At 36.3% G+C, this 24106-nt stretch overlaps 4 protein-coding genes across 5 annotated transcripts; 2 read left to right on the top strand and 2 right to left on the bottom strand.

Moving 5' to 3' along the window:
* Positions 1-5304: 5304 nt before the first annotated feature.
* Positions 5305-8613, bottom strand: LOC121988491 (probable prolyl 4-hydroxylase 6). The gene is made up of 7 exons (XM_042541945.1): positions 8347-8613; positions 7720-7777; positions 7526-7630; positions 6277-6334; positions 6015-6190; positions 5881-5941; positions 5305-5798 (listed from the first exon to the last, which is right to left on the bottom strand). The coding sequence occupies exons 1-7, from the start codon at positions 8490-8492 to the stop codon at positions 5467-5469; spliced, it is 936 nt and encodes a 311-aa protein (XP_042397879.1). The 5' UTR covers positions 8493-8613; the 3' UTR covers positions 5305-5466.
* Positions 8614-9323: 710 nt separating this feature from the next.
* LOC121988486 (HIPL1 protein-like) lies at positions 9324-12281 on the bottom strand. Its single transcript, XM_042541937.1, has 7 exons — positions 11925-12281; positions 11672-11829; positions 10823-11593; positions 10531-10747; positions 10248-10426; positions 9913-10154; positions 9324-9828 (listed from the first exon to the last, which is right to left on the bottom strand). The coding sequence occupies exons 1-7, from the start codon at positions 12004-12006 to the stop codon at positions 9438-9440; spliced, it is 2040 nt and encodes a 679-aa protein (XP_042397871.1). The 5' UTR covers positions 12007-12281; the 3' UTR covers positions 9324-9437.
* A 2310-nt stretch (positions 12282-14591) lies between these two features.
* Positions 14592-19081, top strand: LOC121988489 (GATA transcription factor 18-like). Of its 2 annotated transcripts, none has more exons than XM_042541941.1 (8): positions 14592-15034; positions 15263-15349; positions 15427-15566; positions 16907-17026; positions 17144-17249; positions 18292-18354; positions 18461-18552; positions 18674-19081. In XM_042541941.1, the coding sequence occupies exons 1-8, from the start codon at positions 14771-14773 to the stop codon at positions 18741-18743; spliced, it is 942 nt and encodes a 313-aa protein (XP_042397875.1). In that variant the 5' UTR covers positions 14592-14770; the 3' UTR covers positions 18744-19081. The 2 variants fall into 2 exon arrangements, with proteins under 2 accessions (XP_042397875.1, XP_042397876.1); XM_042541942.1 differs by having other exon boundaries at positions 14594-15034; positions 15430-15566.
* Positions 19082-20945: 1864 nt separating this feature from the next.
* Positions 20946-24056, top strand: LOC121988487 (purple acid phosphatase-like). Its single transcript, XM_042541938.1, has 8 exons — positions 20946-21376; positions 21686-21886; positions 21970-22081; positions 22197-22417; positions 22485-22623; positions 23166-23386; positions 23482-23603; positions 23708-24056. Exons 1-8 carry the CDS (start codon positions 21188-21190, stop codon positions 23868-23870), a joined length of 1368 nt encoding a protein of 455 aa, XP_042397872.1. The 5' UTR covers positions 20946-21187; the 3' UTR covers positions 23871-24056.
* The last annotated feature ends 50 nt before the right edge of the window (positions 24057-24106 follow it).

Raw genomic sequence — 24106 nt, forward strand, 5'->3', positions numbered from 1 at the left:
CCTCTCGTATTATCAATATTAAGATGAGCTTTTGACACATTTACAGTTCTTCAAACAGCTCTTGTCCTATTGTATCATCCACTTTTAAAAATCTCAAAAAATATTCTTCTACTTTCATTGGGCTTATAGAAACATAACATATCTTATAACCAAAGTCATTTACTCTTGGTTACTAACATCAAGAGTGCAATCAAGTATTACAGAAAAGAACTTAGCTTTTTTAATGTTTTCTAGAATAGAACTCTTGATTTGAGAAGCTAACAAACATATTAATTCATTCTAAATTTTATGGCTAAGATAATGATGATGTGTATTTCTTTCAATATGCTCCTTCATCACTAAGTCCCACTCAGCAATCATCTCAATAGTAGCCATAAAATTTCCATTGTTATCATCATAAAACTTCTCATTACTACCACGAAATGCTATATTATGTTTAGCGAAAAATCTCACAAGTGAAATTAATCAATGTAATACCTTCCTCCAATGCTCTTTTGCCTTCTTAATTTGATCTTGAATAGCATGATCAATTGTTGTACTCTTCAATAACCTGATACGCAACTCAGACCAACTAACATAATAACTGATATGCTCAATACTTGTCTCATGTTCTTTAAGTCTGCTACTAAGATGCCCCCAATCACAGTATCTCTCATTTGCTAGTTGACTTCGTTGAGGACCCCTTTTAAACAACTTGCAACAAAAACAAAATGCTTTATCAAGTGCTTTTGAATAAACCAACCAATCTCTATGGTGTTTTTGACCATTTGGAAAAATCCGAGTATAGAAATCCAAAGAGAATTGTCTATTTCATTTATCTTTGGGGCATTTTCCTGTTAATACATCTCTTATAGGCCCCTTTTCCACTAATTGATCCTTCCACTTGGGATCTAAATTCTCCCAATTTTTAGGATAAAAAAATGTCAAGTGGAATCGATGAACTTGGGACAGTCGATTCTTCATTCACGACATTAATAACATCATCATCACTTTCAGAATAATTATTTTCAAAGTCTAAGTCATCACCATTTTCATTGCCTTCAATTCCATTCACATCTCCCTCTATATCATTTTCAATGGCTAAGCCTTCATGTAATTCATTACAATTGTTTTTTTGTTCTTCTTCATTAACCAAATCTTCAAGTAATGAGTTTTTTCGATTCTTTGACAACAAATCTGTCGATCGCCCCTCTTTGAGACTCAATAAATTCTTCAACTCTTTTTTTTTTCACTTATCATGGCCTGATAGATACTTCTTAGTATCAGACATTCTAAGTTTCTACAAAAAAAAAAAAAATGATTAACTACTTATTATAGACATTAGACAAACACTTATTATAAAATGCTCATTTTGCTTTAATGACGTTGAATTGGAATTAAAAATCATACATTAAATTTTTAAACTTGTATTATTTGATTTATTATTATTTCAACTAAACCATTTATCTTATTTGTTCATTTACAATTCTCATGAGGGGTTGAGTTCTCTTTTAGAGAACTATCCTAAGTTCTCATGAGGATTTGAGTTATTCAAACGTGCATAATATAGTTAAGTTTTCTAATAAAGCATGGAGATGAGTGTTTACATAAACGATAATAAAATGTTATTAACTCAATTGTTTATGAAAATATACATCTAGAAAATAAAATGATTATTGTACAATTACAGCTAACTGTAGTGAATGCCAATGAATGCATAATGACAAACATATAAGAAATGTCATTGAACTACCATTTCAAAGTGGAGCAACAATCTGGTTTATCAACCTTGGCATTTTTTGGATTTAATGGTAAGTTATCCTTTTTGTTGTAATCTTGAACTTTTACCACGAGGTCTGCACATCTACAAAGTGTCAAATAGTGAGGTTTCATAAAGATTTGCTAGTTGCTATGAATGAATTTTCTCAAGGGCGGTAAAGCATATGGTCAAAATGAATTCCACCAAAATATTAGATTACTAAGTACTAATCATACTGTATTACTGTGTTTGTATCATATATTTTGCAATACCTAAATTACATATTCATAATTCATGGATATTATGTCCTACTGTCCTAGTCTATTTTCCATGTAATGGCACAATGCCAAGTTGTCAAATATTTATTCACTAGATGATGTAATCATATAAACAAAAGACAACAAACTAAATTATATATTTCACATGAATCACATCAGACATGTTGCAGTCTTGCAGAACAAGTCTTTTGATCACATTAGTCTTACATTAATAGCCTATTAATTTGATATCCAAAAACGACATATTTCAGAGAAAAAAAAATTTAATTCGATGATGAAATTAGCAATCAATGGAAATTGGAAAGCATAAGCCAATCAAACATATTTAAACAAAACAATTGATCATAGATGCCTAAGTAAAAATGGAAATCTGATACGCCAACCCGATGCTGCGATAACAGCCACAAAGACCAAAGCTGACTGTGAAATTGTGAATCTGTGATGATGACACTCGAGAGTCGAGATCACTAGGATTCGCGACTTCGCGCGACTAGCGCGTTGTCTACCTCCTATAAAGCCTATCGAGCCTTGGCGTCGGCGTCGACGTCGGCGTCAACACGGGTGAAAGATTCAAAAAGCAAAACTACGTGCAAAAGGCAAAAGGTAGCATCGACGTTTAGGGTTTTAGGGAAATAGAAGCGTGGAGGAATAAAATGTTCATGCTTATTTTGATATTTTTATAAAAAAAAAGTCCATAATATATTATAATTTAGAATTAGATCATTTTTAATTAAATTTTTTTTCATTGATATTGTTAATACTATGAAACATATTAAAATTTTATTTTAAAATTTAAAAAATGGGGCCCACCAAGGAGATGGGGCCTTATGCGTTGGCCCCGCCTTCACCACCTCAAGGTTGGCACTGGGCACGCCCATGCTTCTTTTTTTTTTTCTAAAATAGCATGTATGACTTGAGAGCATCTACAATGGAGTGTTAAATTGATGTTATAACACTCACTTAACATCCCCTCTCCATTGTGAGTGGAGCCCATATTAATGTTAAAAGGGATCTAAGTGAAAGAGAGATATTATTATAATGAGTATGTAGCAGTGGGTCTCATATCTTTTAATGAGGTGACGGATATTATAACGCGTTAACGTTGGGGATGCTCTGAGTGATAAAGTCTCCTTTGGCCATTGTTAGAATAGGTACACCGTCAAATCAGGTTAAATCTCTTCATTCTCTCCCCTCTAGATTTCCTTTCAATTTCTCTTTTGTGTTTTCTTCACTGCTTTTGCAGTGCAATCGTGATTTCACAGCCTCCTTCTTCTTCCTCTGACTTGCTACTTTATGGGGTGATCAGTCCGGCCCTACAAAAATTTTTCAATGATTATCAGGGTAAATCGGGAATTGCTCACGATGGACTAGGGTAACTCGGGAAGAGTTCACGACAGGCCGCTCAAAAGTCCAACATCCCTTGGTTGCGTGCCCCATTTGGAAAAAAAAATTCTATAAATATGTCATAGCTAGAGACAGTGGCGGATCCAGAAATTCATGTATGGAGGGACGATTTTTACATGAAACAAAGGGCGGTATCTCCTATCTCCACTGGTAAAACCCAATACTACTAAGGGTTCCATTACCGGCAAGGGGGAGGGGGCAACCGTCGATGCCACCCCCCTTCTGAATCCGCCCCTGGCTAGAGATCGAACCATAAATACTAAGATGACAACTTAAATACCCTATTGCTATACCATAAATCTTTCTTTTGTCATTTTTTTTATTTATTTTGATTTCCTTCTTTTTTTTTCAATCTTTATGTAGCATCTATTATTAAAAAAATGACTCCATTAAATAATTTAATGCTTTGAAAATATTATTTTTTTTTCATGTTATAAAGGTAGTCTCGTGTACGAAATTCTCAAATCCCAAGGAAGGATTAAATTATATTGTGTTAATTTTATGTAATTTTACTTTGTATTTTTATAAAAAGTTAGTTTTATGATTCCAATTGATGATCTCAAAATCACATGATAATAATTTTATTCTTATCCTAAGACTCACCTTCTATTTTTTTCTCATGTTAATAGCTTGTAAATATCATCTTGACCTGTGTTTGTATGACAATTTTCTCCTGACTTAATGAAAAATTTACAAGAAAAAATATATTTCTTCTTTCTTCCAACACTTGACAAGAGTATCATAGATGTTATAAGACATTCATCACAAAAACATTGACACTAGATAAGATGATAGTTATAAATTCATATGTATTTCATCTACTACATAGACAAACAAACATAAGTATTTCATACTCGATAACCTTTGTAGCTATTTTGATACAACATTAGTTACATGTATACGACATGTATAGGACATAACATAGAGTATTATATAGGTCTCATATAATTCAATCCGATCTTTCACCATCGAGGTGGGGGAGGGGGTGGACCAAATGGGCTTGAATGTCGAAATGATGGCGGTGGGGGATCAAACCGCGAAGGAGGTGGCGGATTTATCCCATACGGTTCTAGAGATGGCGGCGGTGGTGCAAAAGGAGGAGGAGGAGGAGGAGGACCTGGTGGCGGCGGCTGTGGTGCAAAAGGAGGAGGAGGACCTGGTGGCGGCGGAGGCGACGGCGATCTGGACCACTGAGGAGGAGGCGGCGAAGGTAAGGATCTTTGGGGAGGATGATGGTATAGATGGTGGTGATGATGATGCTCCATCTAATGTTTATTATTATTTCTTACTAAGATATGGTGAGGAACACAGAATAAATAACCTACAAGGATCCTTTCTAACCTAATGGTCAATGTATAAAGATTGGTTGGTGTAGTTCATGTGATAAGTTTGGTTGTTAGCAAAGTTCGACTTGCCTTCTTTAGGATTACTTAACGCTCCAGAACTTTCTTGAAATTGATACTTCACAACTAAGTAATTAACTTAGCAATTACATTCAACAAGAGATTTTGAAATTATTATAATTTAGGTTTATAATTCATTTTTATTTCAACATAAGTGCTTAAGGACTCTAATGACAAATTTGTGAGGAAAAAAAACTTTAGTAATTACCTAATAGCTTCAAATCATGTTTAGTGTAATAGGATGACTTTGTTTTGAAGCATTCTTTCACGTCTTACTTTTGTATATAGAAAAAGAATATATATAAAATAAAGATAAACTTAATTAGCTTTATCTTATAGCGACAGTCCAAAAGTTAAATATCTTTTTTTAATGATAACTAAAAAAAAGGCTTTAGATTATGATTCTACTCGATTAATGTAATACAATTGTTTAAATTTTAATAATTATGCAATAAATAAAAATAAAAATTTTACATGAAGTCTAGGGATAAAAAATAATATTTTGAACTATATAAAGATAAATTAAAAAGTAGATAACGCATAAAGGGTTAAAATGAAATTTTAAAAGAGTTTTTGTTGCTATATTTTCTTTGTGCAAAGTCAAAGACCTTTCACTCTTGGACTGATCAGAAGCACCAGACACTCAAGAAATAAGCCGCATCGACTTGGACTCGCCGCACACCATGCAACTCTTTCGACAGTTTCCGAGTACGGCATCGTTCCCAATCATGTAATTGGGATTCTTTTGGCACTCCCCCGTGGATGCCCAATATGAACAATTCTCATTGTAGTCGGAGCACTCCTCGGTTGAGCTTGGTTTCTGCGGATTGTCATAGGACCTGACATGAATCCATTTTGGCGCCGACCATTTTTCACCTTCAATGACAGGGCAGCTACCATGGAGACTGGCTGGATCTGTTGTGCCATTGATGTGAAGGCTAAAGAAGAGCACTGCATCACCCTTTTTAGGTTTCACTGCAAGCAAATCAAAAGCTAAGCTACATCAACTAAACTCTATGATTAACAATTCCAAGAAGCATAAATTCATCGATTGTACCTGCAAGGCCATTTTTTGCACAATCAGACCAACTGTCATCTTTAAACTGAGATGAGGCACCCTGAAATAGTCACAGATAAAGGTTATCCCCCATTCTATCCCAACCAAAATATTTGCTGGCAGTGCTTTACTACCTCTGCTATTGGAAAGACAGTCTCCCCTCCTTTTTCGACATCTGAAAGATACATAAGAACCGTTGCATACCTATGGCCTCCGCGTATTTTGTTCTTTGGATCGAAAAAGTAGTCATGATGTGGTACGTACTTTTGACCTTCTTGGTAGCGTAATACTTGAAGGGCCTCGGCATTTTCTGCTTATAGATGCAATGCTAAGATGATGAAACAAGAAAACTACAAGAATTGCACCATGCAATGCATAACTAGCGCAAGGAAATACCCTCTGGAAGGAAGGTCCATTTGGCAATCCTTTGATCAATTCTTGCAATTACCTCATCCTTGGACCAAAGAGAAAGAATCCTTAGCTTCTTAATGATCCGTAATTACTAATTTCATACATAGTTCCAAAAATAAGAAAAATGAAAAGAATATATATTATACAACGCAACCATCGGAAAAAAAAATAGTTAGAAGATGTCAGTGTGAAACTCATCGGATGATGGTATACAAATCTAGAAGATTCAATTCGTAAATGAATCAACATTTTATACTGTAAGTTTACTCGATGAAAATAGTGTCAAACAATATTAAAGTTTGTTGTTAGTGTTTGAATTATTCTGTAACTCTTGCATCATGTGTGCCCCAAAACCATCTTAGAGCTAAGCAAGGAAGAAAGAGCAGATGGCTGAAATTCTCGTATAAGTTCTTCTTTTCTAATTTATGCCTACTCACTGTTTATGTTGTTTCTTGGGTTTTAACTGGTATTAGTTATAGATGTTCTTTTCTTCTGAAATCAGTGTGTTTGGTTCACAGTGGTCATATGCCATGTAATCCTAATGTCCATGTTTATGTGTTCCATTAAAGGCATATTATCTTCGTAGTCACAGATTATAAAAAATGGCCATATATTACGAGGATGGGATAAAGTTGTAGTTAAGTCACAAGTAGAATATATTAATGGCAATAGGATAAGAAAACATAATACAATCCGGCTCATCAATTCAGTTTATCTAGTTCTGTTTCTTGATTATTTTTTTCTGCCTTAATGGGTTTCTTCACATATTGGAACTAACTTGTTTTCTCCTTGTAAATTGTATATGAGTTTGCAGTAGTCTGTTTGTAACTCTTAGATTGGTAACTTGGATGCACTCTAAACCCTAAACCATGAGAATAGCTAAATTACTTCCAATGGGCGTAAGAGTGGAGTGATGAAAATAATAAAAAAAAATATCTCCAGCTAAAAATGGCCTTTTTTTGCCCTTTATTGCCTTAGCATTTCAATCACAATTCTATATAGATAACCTATAAACTTAGCAAAAAAGAACTTCTATTGAACATAGCTAACAGTGTATGAACAAAGATACAAAATAAAGCATCAACTGTACAAAATGTTTTGACTTGAAGATTAATAACTTTTGGACACTACAAGTAAATTACGAAAGTTGCGGTCGTTTGTTTGATGCACTTCTGAATAGTGAGATAACCTAGAGCTTTAGGCATCTTTTAGTAAGCAAGAATGGACAAAGTACCTGATGTTTTGTAAGAAACGTTCCAAAGCTTGTACGCACGTTGCTCTTGCGACTATCCCCAGATTTATTGTCGGCCACCATTGATCTCTTCATCTTGCTCCTCGCCTGCATCAAATTAGTCAAAACCAAGGAAATATACAGATTCAGAACCATGAAAACATACAGAGATAAGAAAGGGATAGCTTCTTAGTTACCAGTTTAATGATATGGTCACATTCCTCATCGGAAAGGAACCCTTCATAAAGGAAGATCCTGCAGCAAAATTCAAATACATTCTTAATGCATTCTGCCAGAGTTCAAGAACAAGCAATATGAGGATTACTATTCCTGGATGAATATTAACATTTCCTCTAAAAAAAAAAAAGTAGAATTTGATTCCCAATTCAGGCCTTGTAGATTAATATCTAAGTTGACAGCGTTAGTTAAGCATATGGCTTCAATAAGACCTTTCTTCCTTTGAAAGAGTAAGGTTTCTGACGCATTGAAACCAAGAAAATCGAAGTTCAAAGTTAACTTTTTTTTGAGCATTTTGTCCCAAAATTTGCATTGTCAATTAGTTGGGAGGAAAAGTTTGTTGTCTCAATAAGACCTTTTTCCTCTGAAGCAGCAAAGTCTATGACGAGCTGTAACCAAGAAAGGTTCAACTCACTTTTTGTATTTGATCATTTTGTCCAGAGATGTCAATGAGTAGGGAGGAAGAAGAGAAGATAAATTTGAAACAAAACCCTAAATCAAGATGTCAGAACTATGAAACCGTAGTGTACGAAACTAAAAATGGAACTTTTTTGTGAGAGAGAGAGGAGAGCAACGCTAACGCTCACCTGGGACGCCAAGAGATCTGCGTGACGCGACTGGGATCGTCTATGCTGGGCTCGGTTACGGCGAGGGGAACGAGACCCGGGAAGGAGACGAGGAAGAGGACGAGGGCAGAGAAGAAGAAGGCGATGGAAGAGGCGTAGGATCTCATGGCGGCTGCGAAGGCGAAGCGGCGCGTGAATGCTTCATTGTCGTCGCGATGCCGATGGTGAAGCTATAACGGCAAGAGGGCGGAGAGTTGGATCCGGCGGCGCCCACAGTGATCTTAGGCACCCTTGCGATTCCCGCGGCAGAATTTTATAAGGATATTTTTTTTATTAATTATAAAAAAAATATTTTATCTTTCTTTTGCATTCAGAAAATACTCTAATTTCTAAAATTATTATTATTGTAATTACTATGACAATTTAGGTAGCGGTGAGTTAAATGATGGAATCATGAAAATGACGATCGTATGGGTTTAATAAAAATATGAAATGGGAATAGAATAAAACTCATTTAGTTATATAGATTTGACTAATTTTCATAAATTTAGAAATTATTTTTAAATTATCATTTTTAAATTCATAATTTAAACACTATTACATTCCTTCATCATTATTTATGGATAATGATGATTTCTTAATTTGGTAAGTATATAGAATTGAGTAATGGATGAATTGACCCGAGCTCAGAACTAATCAACAAAATTAAATATCCAACTAAAAAAATATTTTTATAATCTTAATATTTAATCTGTACCTTTACTGATTAACCTTCCAGCTAAAATAAAATTAGATTAATGCCAATTTTTTTGTTCATATTAAAAATAATTTTAAAATTTATTAATAAATTTCAGAGATTTATTAAATTATTTTATAATTTAATAAAGATAAGTATACATGCACGATAACTAGTTTTTTAATAAAAAAACAAACAATGTTCTTTTAATCTGTACTGTATAATTTTTAAAATACGGAACTTTAGGTTTTTGAAAGCTTTTGTCAAAAGAAAGCAGATTGCGAATCAAAATAAAAATTTAGATTTAGACAAAAACAAAAACAAAAAAAAAACAAAAAACAAACACGACTTGCAGATTCAACAACCAAGCTCAAATTCAACACCAGCAGAGAAGCACAAACACCGCCGCCGCCGCCGCCGCCGCCACTCTCCCCGTTAGCCCTTCCATTCTCCTTGCAGACGAAGAACTCCCTGAACCCCCTGCATCAGTCGTGTTCTCCAGCGGGCAAGTGTAGTTGCATCGGCTCGGGGGAACGATTCTGTACACGCCGACGCTGCTTAACAGAAAAACATCCTTTCTGTTGTCTTCCCCGAACGAGAACACGTATCCCAGGTCCGGGAGGGGGCTCCCCGCCACCCTGTCACAAGGAATCGGAGACCTCTCGCTGCAACCGAAAGCCATCCTTGTGCTCGTGTAGTTTCCGCTGTTTCCGGGCACCTCAGCGGCTGCCCAAATCGCCACACCGTACAGGTCCGCATACAGATATCTGAAAACGCCATTTGAAGAATAAGAAAGCTAGCAGACTTTATCGATCGCACTGTCATCGATCGTCTAAAAATTGGCTACCTACCTTCCATGCAAGCAGGGGTCCGCCGTCGACCTGTAGACATAACCGCCGGTGATGGACGCGGAGCCCGTCGAGTTGTTGACCTCGGCGTGGGTGTAACCCATGGCAGGGAAGATCGGACTTATGGAGCTGAGTGAAGTGTTTCCGCCGGGCGTCCTTGGCGGTCTGTAAAGATCAGGGCCCTCGTAGACACGCCATCCGTAGTTGCCACCCTTCGTGATCAAATCTACTTCTTCATATGTATCCTGTAAATTCTGCCTTTGTCAATTCCAGAACTAATGAGACCTTAGCTTGTTGAAGAACAATTAAGTGGTCACTAAAGGGAACTGAAACTTTACATCTCCAGTGTCTGCGCAGTAGAAATATGAAGGTCTTTCAGAATCGAAATTGCATCGCCAAGGGTTAGCAAGGCCTAATGCCCATATCTCGGGTTGCAATTCGCTGTCGATCGTGTAAGGATTATCATCTGGAATGGAGTAGTTTCCCCATAGACTTAGGTTGGTTGCTTGATTGTCACCTGAAAGTGGACAATTACAGTTATGTGATACAAATTGATGAGCCAACATAGTTGCAAGAGAAGCTAAAGGAGCTAAATCATAAGTTTATCAAGAGTGTTGTTACTTTGGAAGTTGTTTACGTCGAGCCGCATAATTTTTCCGAGCAATGCTTTCTTGTTTTGAGCAAAGTTGAAGGGATCCCCCTTGCTGCCACCATCCCCCATCATGAAATAGAGGTATCCATCTGCCGGTCCGAACAGAATTTGGCCTCCATGATGGTTTGTGTATGGAAGACCCATAGTGAAGATCCTCCTCACTTCTAATGGATTGGCACTCGTTGCCTACAGCCAAGAAACACAATTTCTATGGCATTTTGCTAGGTGATGAAACAAAGATGTTCGAAGAAGACAGCATACCGTGGAAGGTGTTGTTGAGGAACTATTTACAGTGTACTCGGCCACAACAGCTTGATACTGGCATGGCTGGGCACCACGGTCTGCGCCGAGATTTGAAGGATCACATCCTGCATCGGAATTGCATGAACACCTTCCTGAACAACTCAACGACTGAAGCCTATCGCAGTTGTAGGAGACGAAAAACCGGCCATTTGTAGTGAAGTTCGGATGAAATGCAATGGCCATCATGCCAAGTTCAGTGTCGTAGTGAACTTGATCAGTTAAATCAAGGAAGGGGTTGGTCTCGTCAATCTCCAGTGTTCCTCCGGATCCTTGATCAGGGATCGTCGCCAGCCATATCTTGCCAGCCTGATTCAATACAAAAGCGCGGTTCGAGCCATCGGGGTGGGGGACCATGTTGAGGTAAGATCCATTGGCAATTCTCTCAAGGCACAGGCCTTTGGGAGAGGGTGAAGGTAAGATAGTGTTGAATGAGGTTGAATTGCCATTGAAGCATAGGGAGCTGTCACTCGGAGAACCTCCGAAAGCCTTACAGAAGTCGGTTTCGGATTGCCAGATATCGATGAGCCTGGAAGAGGACACTGGCAATCCTGCAAATGGAGAATTCAGCATAGAGACGTTGTTGCAGGAATCCCAAACTTGTGTACAGAAGTTTGGGTTGGGATTTGATGCCAACGAAGAGGTTGATGAACTGGTAGAGTTGCATAGAGTAGGAACTGTGTCAGGGCTTGGTCCAGTGTCGAATAACTCGGCAGAAAATGGATCGCATCTCTGAAACAGACATAAAAGCAGTGAACAAAGAAACAACAAACAGAAGAAGAATGGCAGTTTTCGGGGGCGAAAGTTTACAGCGCAGACGATGGACTTCATGACGGCGGCGCAGGCTGCGTCGGAGATGTTCATGGACTGGAACTGCCGCCGGAGGAGGCCGTCGTCGGTGGCGTTGCAGCAGCTGCTGCCACTGTTTCCGCAGAAAGTCAGAGTAGTATTCAGAGTCAAAGGTGCCACTGAAAGCAACAAAAGCCCCAAAAATTAGCTTGATATTAAGCAACAAATTAAATCCCAAATTTTTATCACAAAAAAGAGACGGTTGAAAACTTACTCGAATTGGTGCAGAGTTGGAGGGAAAGACACTGAGGGAGGAGGAGGAAGAAGAAGAAAAGGAAGAAGGGAAAAGAAGCCATGATTGCTTGCTTCGTCTGTCTCAGCTCAAAGAAGGATAAGGCAGATCTATGGAAGTCCCTCTGTTCTCATGGTTGACTTTTGGGTAGGTTTACGACGCAGAGAGTATAAATTTAGTAAGGAAGAAAGACAAAAGCATGAATTGAAAAGGAGGAAGCTTCCCAATTTGCGTTGAAATTTGAACAGCATCTGTCGCAGTAGTTGGGAGTTGGGAAGGGTGTGGACAGGATCGAGATCTCGCCTGTGCAGTATCTTCAAAGTCAACTCTCAGGAACAAGGATGGTTGGAAGGTCAAACCTGAGGGAGGATGTCGTATATTTTTTAAATTGATTTTGTCGATGGAAATGGATTTGGCCCCCACGAACGTGGAAGCGCCTAAGGAAGCTTTTTTTGGGAAAAAATAAAAAACGTATCTCAAATTAAGGATAACATCAACTGAGCCTCTTGTTTCTTGAAATAAATAAATAAATAAATAAACTTCTCTTTATAATGTTATTCCCAGATTAGTCTCTGATCCCCTACTGTTGTAGAGTTAATCCGGTAATTTCTATAACGTTTTAATTTATTTAGAGTTAGTTTAAAAACATTAATTTTTAATTAAAAATTATTCTAATTTTATTTATTTTTGATTTTTTTAAATTGTATATCTATTTTTTAAAACCTAGTTGATTCTTTCTTTTCCACATTGAACTCTAAAAATAAAATAATATAAATTAAATAATTTAACAATTTTATCCATTGAAAAAAAATTATATAAAATAAATTAATAATATTTTTAAAAATATATATTACAAATTTGTCCAGGGCCTCGGAACCAGTTAAGACAACCTTGTGTAGAAGCTAGAAGATAGTTGTTACAAGTCCTCAGGGCGTAGCACAGATGGGGAGTGCATGGTTCTGTGGTTGAAAGGTCCAGGGGTCGATCCCCGGGGTGTCACTGCCTGAGGTTAACGTCTCGGCTATGCACTTTCCACCTGTGTACCTGTATTTACCTCCCTCCATATCCATGGGACCGGCTCAGTAGCTACTACAATGTGTAATGTAAGTTTAGGAGGTAAACTTTATGATTTAGAATATCTAAATATTATTATATCAAAATACTATTTACTAATTTAATTAAAAATATTTAAAGTTTGTTAAAATAATTTTAAAATAATTATAAAAGCTTGTCTGATAATAGTGTTTAAATATGTTAAATCTTAAATTCTAAATTTTAAATTCATACTAAGTTATATTAACTAGCTAATAACTTCTACATGGTGTAACAGAACCTTCTTTTAGTGTTCCATTTAGTCACGCTTCTTTGAATATGATAATATTTTATTTATAATACAGATATTTAATTTTTTGAACCAACTAATTTTGAAAGTAAATAATTTGACTCTATAAAAATTTTCATCGAAGCACTCATAGAGACTAGCTAAATAACTAACATTCTTAGAATTATCACGCATAGAGACTAGCTAAATAACTAACATTCTTATAATTATCGTCTGAAAATTACTATAGTATAATGCAACTGAAATTCAACCTTTAACTATTTATTTAAATATTTAAAAAATTTAACCATTGCACCATTATCCTATAATATGATAATATAGAATGGGCCTATTATCAGCCCAACTCATTTATATTTTTGAAAATTAAACGATCTTTGCTTCATTGTTATAGAAAAAAATATTCCATTTTTTAAAACAAATAATCAAAAAAGGATATTTTATTTTTTTAATCTTGAAAATATATTTATTTCTGTCTACAGCATAGAATAAAATTATTTTATTTTATTCAAAATTATTGCATTAAATATTATAATATTAAAAAAATTATTGAATTAAAATTGATCGAACTTAATCAAATAGTTTCAATTTGATTAAAATTATTTCAACACTTTTGTAGTAGATATGACAATAGCTATTACAGCACACTTAAAATAATTTGATAAAAATTTACTGGTATATATTATAATAGTTATCATCTTAAAATAACTGTTCCACGAAACCTGTACAATGTGAACAATTTGATCAAAATTATTGCAGTAGATATATTTACAACAATGCTAAAATTGAATGCTTTTATCATGAAAAATACGATAAAAGCACTATTTTCATTTTTTTTAAAAAAATAAATAAAAGATGTCCTTTTTTTTTCCCAAATTAGAGTAATTAACAAATAAATATATATATATATATATATTAGTTTTAAAGCATGCCAGAGTTCTTTTTCCTGATTTTTTTTCTATTTTAAATAAGATTCCTATACATATAATATTCTTTTGTGTTTTTATTTCTGCATCATATTATTAATTCTTATTAAATCAATTGTTTAATTAATTTCTAAAGTATACATTTAAATTCTTAAGAGTAATAAGTTTTTAATTTATATCTGCTTTTCATAAAACAAAACTGCATAAACTCATATAATTTTTTTTTAAAAAAATGTTTATTTACAATAAAAAAAGTTCAGAATATATCGAATTTAGTTATTGTAACCGTGAAAAATAAAAATTCATCACCATTCAAATCAGACGGTGGGAGTTCGTCCTGGACCGATCGCCTTGATCATCATCAACATCATCATCATCCGCATCAGAAGGCATCATCGTCATCGCTTCCCAATCACGCGCTTCCTGTGTCTCGCATCCATCAAGCCCCAAATCAGCGGCGGTGATCGCCGCCACTCCCTCACCATCGCCCGCTAACCGATTAGGGTTTCCGTCCACCGTCGTTTCCCGCCGGCCGCCGTCTCTCCCTCCGCCTTCACCCCTCGATGTCGTCGGACGCGAACCCCGACAACCTCGTGATGTACGGAAACGACGCCGACCCCGGCCCCGGCCCCGGCCCCGGCCAAGGAGCCATGGAGGACGCCGCGGGTGCGGAGAAGATGGAAGCGGCTCTTGCCGTTTCGTCCGATCAGGATCACCTCACGGATGCGATGGATGCTGCCGCGCCGCTCATGAGCGTGGCCTCAAACCAGCTCACGCTCTTGTTTCAGGGAGAGATTTACGTCTTCGACTCAGTCTCGCCCGAGAAGGTCTGTTCCTTATCTCCCATTTCTGTTCTTCCATGGTGTCTGTGTTCTAAAGCTGGCTCGAACGATAACTTATGTTGGTGCTAGAGAACAACGCTAATGCCGTAGTTTGTGCCGGTGAGCCGCTCCTTGTTACAGTGAATAGTAGGAATGCCGAACTCTTTTGTTGCCTTCTTCTCATGACAGTGCTTCAAGATTTCATATTAATTGTCTCTGATAGAAATGTTGCAGGTACAAGCCGTCCTGTTATTACTTGGGGGAAGTGAAGTACCTACTGGCACGGCTGGTGTGCAATTACCCACTCAGCAGGATGATAAGGTCTTCCCATATTGATTCACTCAGTATTCTTGATGCTAAGGGTTTTCTCTATCCACTGATATTAACCAATGCTTCAGCAGGCTTATGACTATATACTTCGTCGGACAGATATTCCTGCAAAAAGGATTGCTTCATTGATAAGGTTCCGTGAGAAGCGGAAAGAAAGGAATTTTGATAAGAAGATCCGGTATACTGTACGCAAAGAGGTTGCTCTCAGGTATTTGTTTTGTTTGTGATTTTAAGCGAGATCACTTTGGTATAAAATGTAATTGGTTGCAAATCCTGTACCATACCATTGTTTTGGCTCCTTTTGGCTTCTTTATTGTGGTCTTTTGTATGCTGATGTTAGAGGATCTACCACCGCCTACCAATGGCGGATTAAAATTTCAGTTGAATTGGAAATTAGTATGTTTGAATAGATTTTAATCAGCCCTAAATGGAGTGACATTTGGACCTAGGATTGATTAATTAGATCAGAAGAACCTTTCTCATTTTAACTTTGTTTTTCTTTTCCAGTTATTAGAATCTGTTCTAAACAGCTTGGAGTCTTGTTGTCAAGGATGAACTGATGGAACACTGATGTGCTAGGAATGTTCTGCTTTGGGAAGAAGTAAACTATTAGGAGAATGGCACCACACGTTAAATGAAATTTATGTTTTTCATTTTTCATGCATCGTATGACACAATGGAGTTACATTATTGTTCTTTAACACTTCCGCAGAAGCCCGAAGGAAAAGTTCAAGTCAAGGAGAAGTAAATATATCTTGTTATGAAAAGGGACGTTTGTCTATATTATAGAACAACAATGGGTTATCTTCAATACCTATTTCTAAGAGTATCTCCATCTTACTTTTTCTCAATATTATGTTATGTTCTTCCTTACCACATCAACAGCCAGTTCAACCACAGATGTGTCAATCAGATTGGGATCTGATCAGTAACGAAGAATGAGTAACACCACAGTTGCATCCTTAAGAATTGAGCCTTAATTCTATTTGATTTTTTTTTTGAAAACATTACTGTGTCATAATTGTTATTTATTTTAATTGAAAGAGTTCTTATAGAGGGTTCATCCACCATGTATCAAGTATTAGGAATGCGTATATTTTATTAGACCATTTTTGTAGGAGTTTAAAAAGAAATGTAAACCCTGTATATGAAATATTTCCACATTAATAATGAAGCAAGTTTAGTCCCCAACAGTTAGTTCTCCCTTGTCTTCTTCCAAAAATATCAGGATTCTCATCTCTCAATGGATCTAGGAATTGTGCATCTCTCATCTACCAACATCCAAGATATCCTCCCATAGTATTCAATACTGTTTTTCTGGCCTTCATGTAGATTAATGTAGCGGCCATGGAAATATGTTTGGCCACTCTGTGATTTCGATTTTTTGTTGTTGATGATTGAACATATTGGCATAAGTGATTTGGAAAGATATTATTTTTTTGGGCATATATAGTGCTTTGATGGAGTGGTTTGTCAAGTATTCAGTACTACTTAAAGTATGATAATTGCAATAATTGAAGTTATTCTCCATGCAAAATGACCTGGCAGGATGCAGCGAAGAAAAGGTCAGTTTGCAGGCAAAGCTAATCCAACGGATGGAGCATCAGCTTCATCATTTGTTGACCCAGATCAAAGCTCAATTCATGAAGATCCTCCTAGAGAATCAAAGTAAGTTGCAGATGAATCTTTCTTTCTTTTCATAGTGATTTTAAAATTTCATTCTAAGTACTTCAAAAAAGTAGATAAATTTGCATTTCTATCATCTTGATTTCCTGGGCTGTTCAGATGCCAAAACTGTGGGATTAGTGAAAAGATGACTCCAGCCATGCGTCGTGGGCCGGCTGGACCAAGGTCGCTTTGCAATGCTTGTGGATTAATGTGGGCAAACAAGGTCTCATTGAACATTAATTTTCTCTATTTGTCAAAAAAAAAAGATTTAGTCTTCTTCAAAAATTACTAAAGGGAGAAAATGTGAACCACACAACTCCTTATCTAGAATGTGTGACTTTCCATTGATTCACTTAGTGAAGGATGCATGAGTTGCTACACTTCAATACTTATTCCTTTTAAAGACATTTTGATAAGGTCCTCTTATATCTGCACATTTTGAACCTTTTAGTAACAGGATCGTCTGAAATTATCCACTTGACTTCATCTTGATTCTTGTATCTCAGTCACATGTGGCTCAAATATATATATTTTTTATATGGCTACTGTTATCTTGCTACACAATATTGTTCATTGTGATCTAATTAATAAAATTGACTAAATCATGCTAACTTTCATCTATATGAATAGTATGGGATGAATAATATTACCATTAATGCCATGTTTGTTGCTAAACTGTAGTTCTGGCGGTTCTTTTTTGGATTTTCTGCCATTTCAAACTTGCATCATTTTCTGTAAGTGTTTGTTTTGATGTGACTCGTGCAAATGTCACCCATATGAGCATCGATCTTAACTCTATCTGTAATAGTACTTTCTAATTCTTATTAATTAATGTTAAGAATATTTAAGGACATTAATTCAAAAATATTAAAACTTTGTTACGTATCAATCTGACCCTACAGAGTTTGGACTTCTGACTTATAATATATCTTTTAATATTACATTCTGTCATAGTTGATTAGTATTCTGATATTGTTTATTTTACTATGTATCTTATGGCATATCAATGTTGTATTTGAATATCGATATGAAATTTAAGCTTTGTTGTCTCCCAAGTACCTATGTCAAGGATCAGATACTTTTGTGTTAAGTCCTCGATCCCCACTTGTTGAAATGCTGTTTTTTTTTTTCTTGAATACACTTTATAATTTCAACTGGTCCTCTATGAATTTATTACCTGGAAGATTTTTCCTTCTAATTCTCGAGGATACAACATATAAGTCCTTGTTTCAGATGCTAACCTTACTTGATCTTATTCTCTGCAGGGGACTCTGAGAAGTCCACGAGCCAAAATAGGTACTGCAAGCACTGCCATTCCCACTGAGCTTGTAAGCCCTTATTTGAATTGAGTAGCTAAAAGATGTGAAGGTGGCCGATGCTACACTGTAAATTATGCTCTGTCCTTATCTCTTTTTTTTTTAAATTGTTTTTCAGGGTCAAACAATTGACTCAGAATTGGTTATTATCAACAATCAACATGCTGATGCATCTAATACTCATAGTTCTGCGATCTCCAATACTGAGATGTGAGTATAAAGTGTGTTGAAACAACTATAACTAAATGCTAATCACTAGTTACTTTTGCCTGTCCTTTTTATGGTCGAAGAGTATCAAATTTGATTGTGTTCCTACCAAATTATTATGCAGAATAGGAGATGGTGTAGAGTTAGATGCAGAGCAGGCAGACATGGTAGACGAGCTAAAGGCTGAATTATGATGATATAAATGTTATGTCCAAATAACAAAGTTGATCTCTGCACCTCTAGCTTTTAGATTTGTTATGAGCTTATAAATCAGTGACATAGGAAGCTGGTCATATACGCAGATGAACTAGTATGGATGAACATCCTGCTTCTTTCAGACCTCTTCTAAAGATTCGAGAGTTAACATCATTCGCATCAGGAGTTCTATTCATTCCAGCTGAGCCTTAATCTTTATAGTTGTAGTTCGACTAAAACTTAATTGAAAATTCTCTTGTATCCTCTTTTTGAGTAATATAATCATCATGTTTAATGTTAATCGAATAATTGTCAGATTTTAATGACTCTTGGTTTATAGGTTGTAGCAATCTCAGAATTGAAAATGTTTCATTCATTGTTTGATCAACGACAACTCGGAAGTTTTAGTTCTGGTTTTATTTGTCACTCGTTGTTTGGATTGAGATTTGTAATGAATAAAAGGAACGGTGACGACCCTTTGTATTATCCATATTATTTTTCTCCTCAAGGTAAGAGATATTTATTAGTATGACTAATAGTTTGCTTTATAATGGAAATTGCTGTTTTTATTTATTTATAATGAAAAAGTGTTTTCAAGAACTTGATCTATCTACTTCTATTTCCAACAGCGTAGTCCAATATTTACGCTTGATACCGGTGTACATAATTTATCTATGGAATCGGTTAGAATTGAGTTTTGATTTCTGATTTAGCCTTATTCAATGTTAAAACTCCGATTGAAACTTATGATTTTTTTTTCCATGTAACATTTTCTGATTACGTTTTCTCTTCCAATAAATCATTTCCCATCTTTTATTCTGTTATTGAAGTCAAAAACCCCAATGGACAAACAACTCTCCAACAAAACTTATCAATCAAGTGGCAAAACCAATGACCAAGCACGTCCAAAATACTCCAGATGCTTTCCCCCCTTAAATAGGATTTTCCAATGATAATAACTACACATGTAGGTGAAGAGCTATTAAACCAAAATATATTCATTCATATAATTGGTTCGAATTGATTATCATCTAATGATCAAACTTTAATGTTCATAAGTTGGAGGTTTACCCTGGTAATTTTCATGAAATCAAACCAATTAATCCCAAAATTAATTGATATAAGTAACAATTTTCAATTAATCCCAAAATTAATTGATATAAGTAACAATTTTAAAAAAAAGTTGGAGGTTGTTTGCTGCAATAAGATGGAGGTTGTTGCCCAGGGTAATGGTATACTGACAAGACATTTTCTTAATTTTTCAGACATATAAAGATCGAGTCTTAACCTTGACGAATTACTAAATGAATTTTTTTAATAGACAATTAATGTAAGAATGTTAGGTTGATGAGATGTTCGCTGTGAGTGCTTTTCGATTTATCCTGGTGACTGATATAAACTTTCGTGGGTTCAAACTAATCACCTCAAGAATTAGTTGGCAAAAGCTAGATACCTTATGCTAACTAAAACAAAAGTTGGAGGTTGTTGCTCCCACCGGTTTAGTTAAGTTGGTACTCGGGTGAGGAGTTGTCACAATTAGTCTTGGGTTCAAATCGTAAGGTTTACCTCGTGCTAGGCCCTCTCACCTAGGAGCTCACTCAATTGACCGAATGAACCCTCGTGATTTACTCCCTTCCAATGTGGTTGGAGCGGTCTTAGAGGGGCTTTGGGACAGTGATTATCATATTTTTCACCCCAATAAGTTGGAGGTTGTTGCTCTCGGGTTATGTGCAGTAGTAACACACTCATGCAGTTTCTCAAGTATTTATGGTTTAATTCTCAACTATGACGTACTCTAGGACATTTTCTTCAAATGGGATAACAAACTTGGGATATTAAGTTGCTAGATGGCCTATTACAAATACTTCCAAATTTACTCTAATAGTAGATAAGAAACATTTTTGGAGCTAAATCAGTAATTTCCATGATTAGTTGGTAAGAGCTAGATACCCGATGTTAACTTAAAAAAAAATAGAGGTTGTTCAATGCGGTCAATGGTTTGATTTGATCGGTCAATCGTTAATGTTCATAATTTGGGTAGACAAGTCATGAGTGAGTTAGTGTGTGAGAGGGAGAAGAAAGCCATGTTAGACAAACCTAGTTCGTTTTGATTTATTTTTTTTTATTATTATTTTTAATACAAGTCTCTTATATTCAACAAATCTGCCGTAATTGCTGCTGATGCCTTCCTCATACTCATCTTCATCATAGTTGTCTTCTTTTTCCAAGTCAACCCTGTGAACCTCTTCCCCAGACCCACGCCACGATTCTGTTAATAACCAGTCGTCTTCCTCCGCAGTCAACTGTGCATACATTCGAACTGCCTGATCGAATCGAGCACCTGCCTCGGATATTCCCCTCATTTCTCGCTGACTCTTCCCTTATTTATTAACACTCATCCTCCAATCCAATTTGTCTCCCCCCATCGCCAAAACAATCAGGCATGGGGCAGAAGAGGGGAAGAGGAGCTGCACACGTAATTACAGCTTTCCTCTCGCTGGTGGTGATGGCGGCCGGCCGCAGTGAAGCGGGGGCGACCAGTTCTTACGTGAGGACGCCAGGGAAATCCGAGGACATGCCGGCCGACGCCGATGTCTTCGCCGTGCCTCCGGGTTACAATGCTCCTCAGCAGGTGCGCTGCTTAATTTTAATGAAAGACATGGTAATAATTTTCAGCTGCCATTTAAAAAACGAAAGAAAAAAAAAATCAGACAGGAGATTGAATTTGATTGATTTGTTCTTGTTTTAACATCATTTTCTCCCTATAACTATGTTCATGACAATCTACATATTGTTTGCTGTTCATAATGTGAAAAATATGATATTTTTTGCATTCAGTTTCATTGAAACTTCCCTTGCCGTGAACTTGCACCATAAGTCCACAAGTCTAAATCTTCATCAGTTAGCTATCTTCTTTCTTTTTTTCTTTTTATTTTCGAAGGTACACATCACCCAGGGGAGTCTGAAGGGAGATGCAGTGATCATTTCATGGATCACAGTGGATGAGCCTGGATCGAGTGTGGTTCATTATGGCACTTCTCAACAAACCCTCAACTACACTGCCAAGGGCAAGTACACTACCTACAAGTACTACAACTATACATCAGGATACATCCACCACACAACTATCAGGAAACTGAAGGTAGTAAGTCAATTAAAAAAAAAAAAAATCAAATTTCAATAATTAATGTTTAAATTGGTACTAAGTTCTTCTTTACTCTGCAGTATGATACAAAATATTACTATGCTGTTGGAGTCGATCACACAGTGAGGACATTTTGGTTCACAACTCCTCCTGAAGTGGGTCCAGATGTACCCTATACCTTTGGCCTTATAGGTTACTGATCATTTTTTAAAATTTGCTTTGGTATCACAAGAGTATTGTGAATATGGCTGTTCAATGGTAATACATCTAACTAGTTATATGCCTTAAAACTGAGTTTGATGTGCAGGGGATCTAGGCCAGACTTTTGATTCAAACATCACACTCTCGCATTACGATTCGAATCCAAACGCGCAGACTGTGCTCTACTTGGGTGACTTGTCCTATGCCGATAACTTCCAGGATCAAGTCAAGTGGGATAGATGGGGTCAGTTCATCGAGCGAAATGCAGCCTACCAGCCCTGGATTTGGACTGCAGGGAATCACGAGATAGAATTTCTTCCTAAATGGGTATAATCAAATTTTTTTTTTTTTTTTTGAGATTTAGGGAATTATAAGGAATGGTGTTGATTTGTAGGGTGAAATCGAACCTTTTAAGTCATACTCCCACAGGTTTCATGTACCCTACAAGGCCTCTAATAGCACAGCTCCATTTTGGTACTCCATTAAGAGAGCCTCTGCCTACATTATTGTCTTGGCTTCTTATTCAGCATACGGTATGATTTTTCTTTGTAATATATGACAATTTATGTCCAATAATTATAATATCTCAGTTATCAATAAATGACTTTCACCCTCCGCTATGATTGGAACTTGGCCGGGGTCGTCAACCTTATGGAGGTCAACTTCTTGACTCTAGGGCCCTATGGAGGTCAACTTCTGCAAGTCACTCATCCCTTTCTTAGACCTAGACTATTCCCTAGGGAGAAAAGAATCTAGCAAATAGGGATAATTTTCTAGTTTTATCCTTGAATTTCCATAACAAAAAGATTATGCATCTTACTAGGAAAGCAAACATATCAATCAATTTACCTATAACAACAACAACAACAACAACAACAAACTACTTCCTACCACAGCAAAGACAAAGAAGACTACCAAGCCAACATTTTTATCTACCATGTATTCAAGCGATTCTAAATAGAATGATAAAACATTATAATAGAGCAAAATGAAACATGGCAAATAGTTTATATTTGATAATCTTCGATAATTATTTATTATGGTTAACATACTATTGCACTCTCTGCCCTGATAGGAAAATACACTCCTCAGTATCAGTGGCTTTCAGATGAGCTAAAGAAGGTGAACAAGAGTGAGACGCCTTGGCTGATAGTGCTGATGCATGCACCATTTTACAACAGCTACAACTACCACTACATGGAAGGAGAGAGCATGAGAGTCATGTTTGAGCAATGGTTTGTGGAAAGCAAAGTTGACCTTGTCTTTGCTGGCCATGTCCATGCCTATGAGAGAAGTGTAAGACTCTCATTCATTAGTTTTTGGTCTTTCAAAAATTTTTAAAACAAAAACTTACCAGTATTTAAGAATATTAAGTGTCGAGTCTGTTGCAGTTTAGGGTATCGAACATAGCATACAACATCACAAATGGAGAGTGCTCACCCATTGCAGACCAATCAGCTCCTGTTTACATCACCGTGGGTGATGGAGGAAATATCGAAGGCCTTGCCAACAAGTAAGAGAATAATAACTACATGCATTTAGTGACTAAATGATCAAGAAACTCTTATTATTATTATTATTATTATTATTATTATTATTATTATTTTCTATGTGCAGCATGACAGAGCCACAGCCAAGCTACTCTGCTTTCAGAGAAGCCAGTTTTGGGCATGCCATCTTGGAGATCAAGAACCGAACCCATGCCTATTACACTTGGCACAGGAACCAGGACGGCAATGCAGTGGCCGCTGACTCAACATGGTTTTACAGCAGAACCTAACATTAAAAAGATGGCAAGGATCCGGAGCTATGAACCAATATGCTGGTGTTTTCTTCAAAAATAAATAAATAAATATGATGGTATTTCATTGGCCATTTGTTTTTTTGTTTTTTTTTACATTTTTATTCTGTTTTGTGATTTCTTCCCTATCAGCTGGGTGCATTTTGTGGTCGTCTTTTGCTATCATATCCTAGTTGTTTGTCTTATAATTTGGTTGATCGTATGTTCAGTTGATT

The sequence above is a fragment of the Zingiber officinale genome, chromosome 6B (assembly GCF_018446385.1).
Source record: "Zingiber officinale cultivar Zhangliang chromosome 6B, Zo_v1.1, whole genome shotgun sequence".
NCBI classification, from domain to species: domain Eukaryota; kingdom Viridiplantae; phylum Streptophyta; class Magnoliopsida; order Zingiberales; family Zingiberaceae; genus Zingiber; species Zingiber officinale.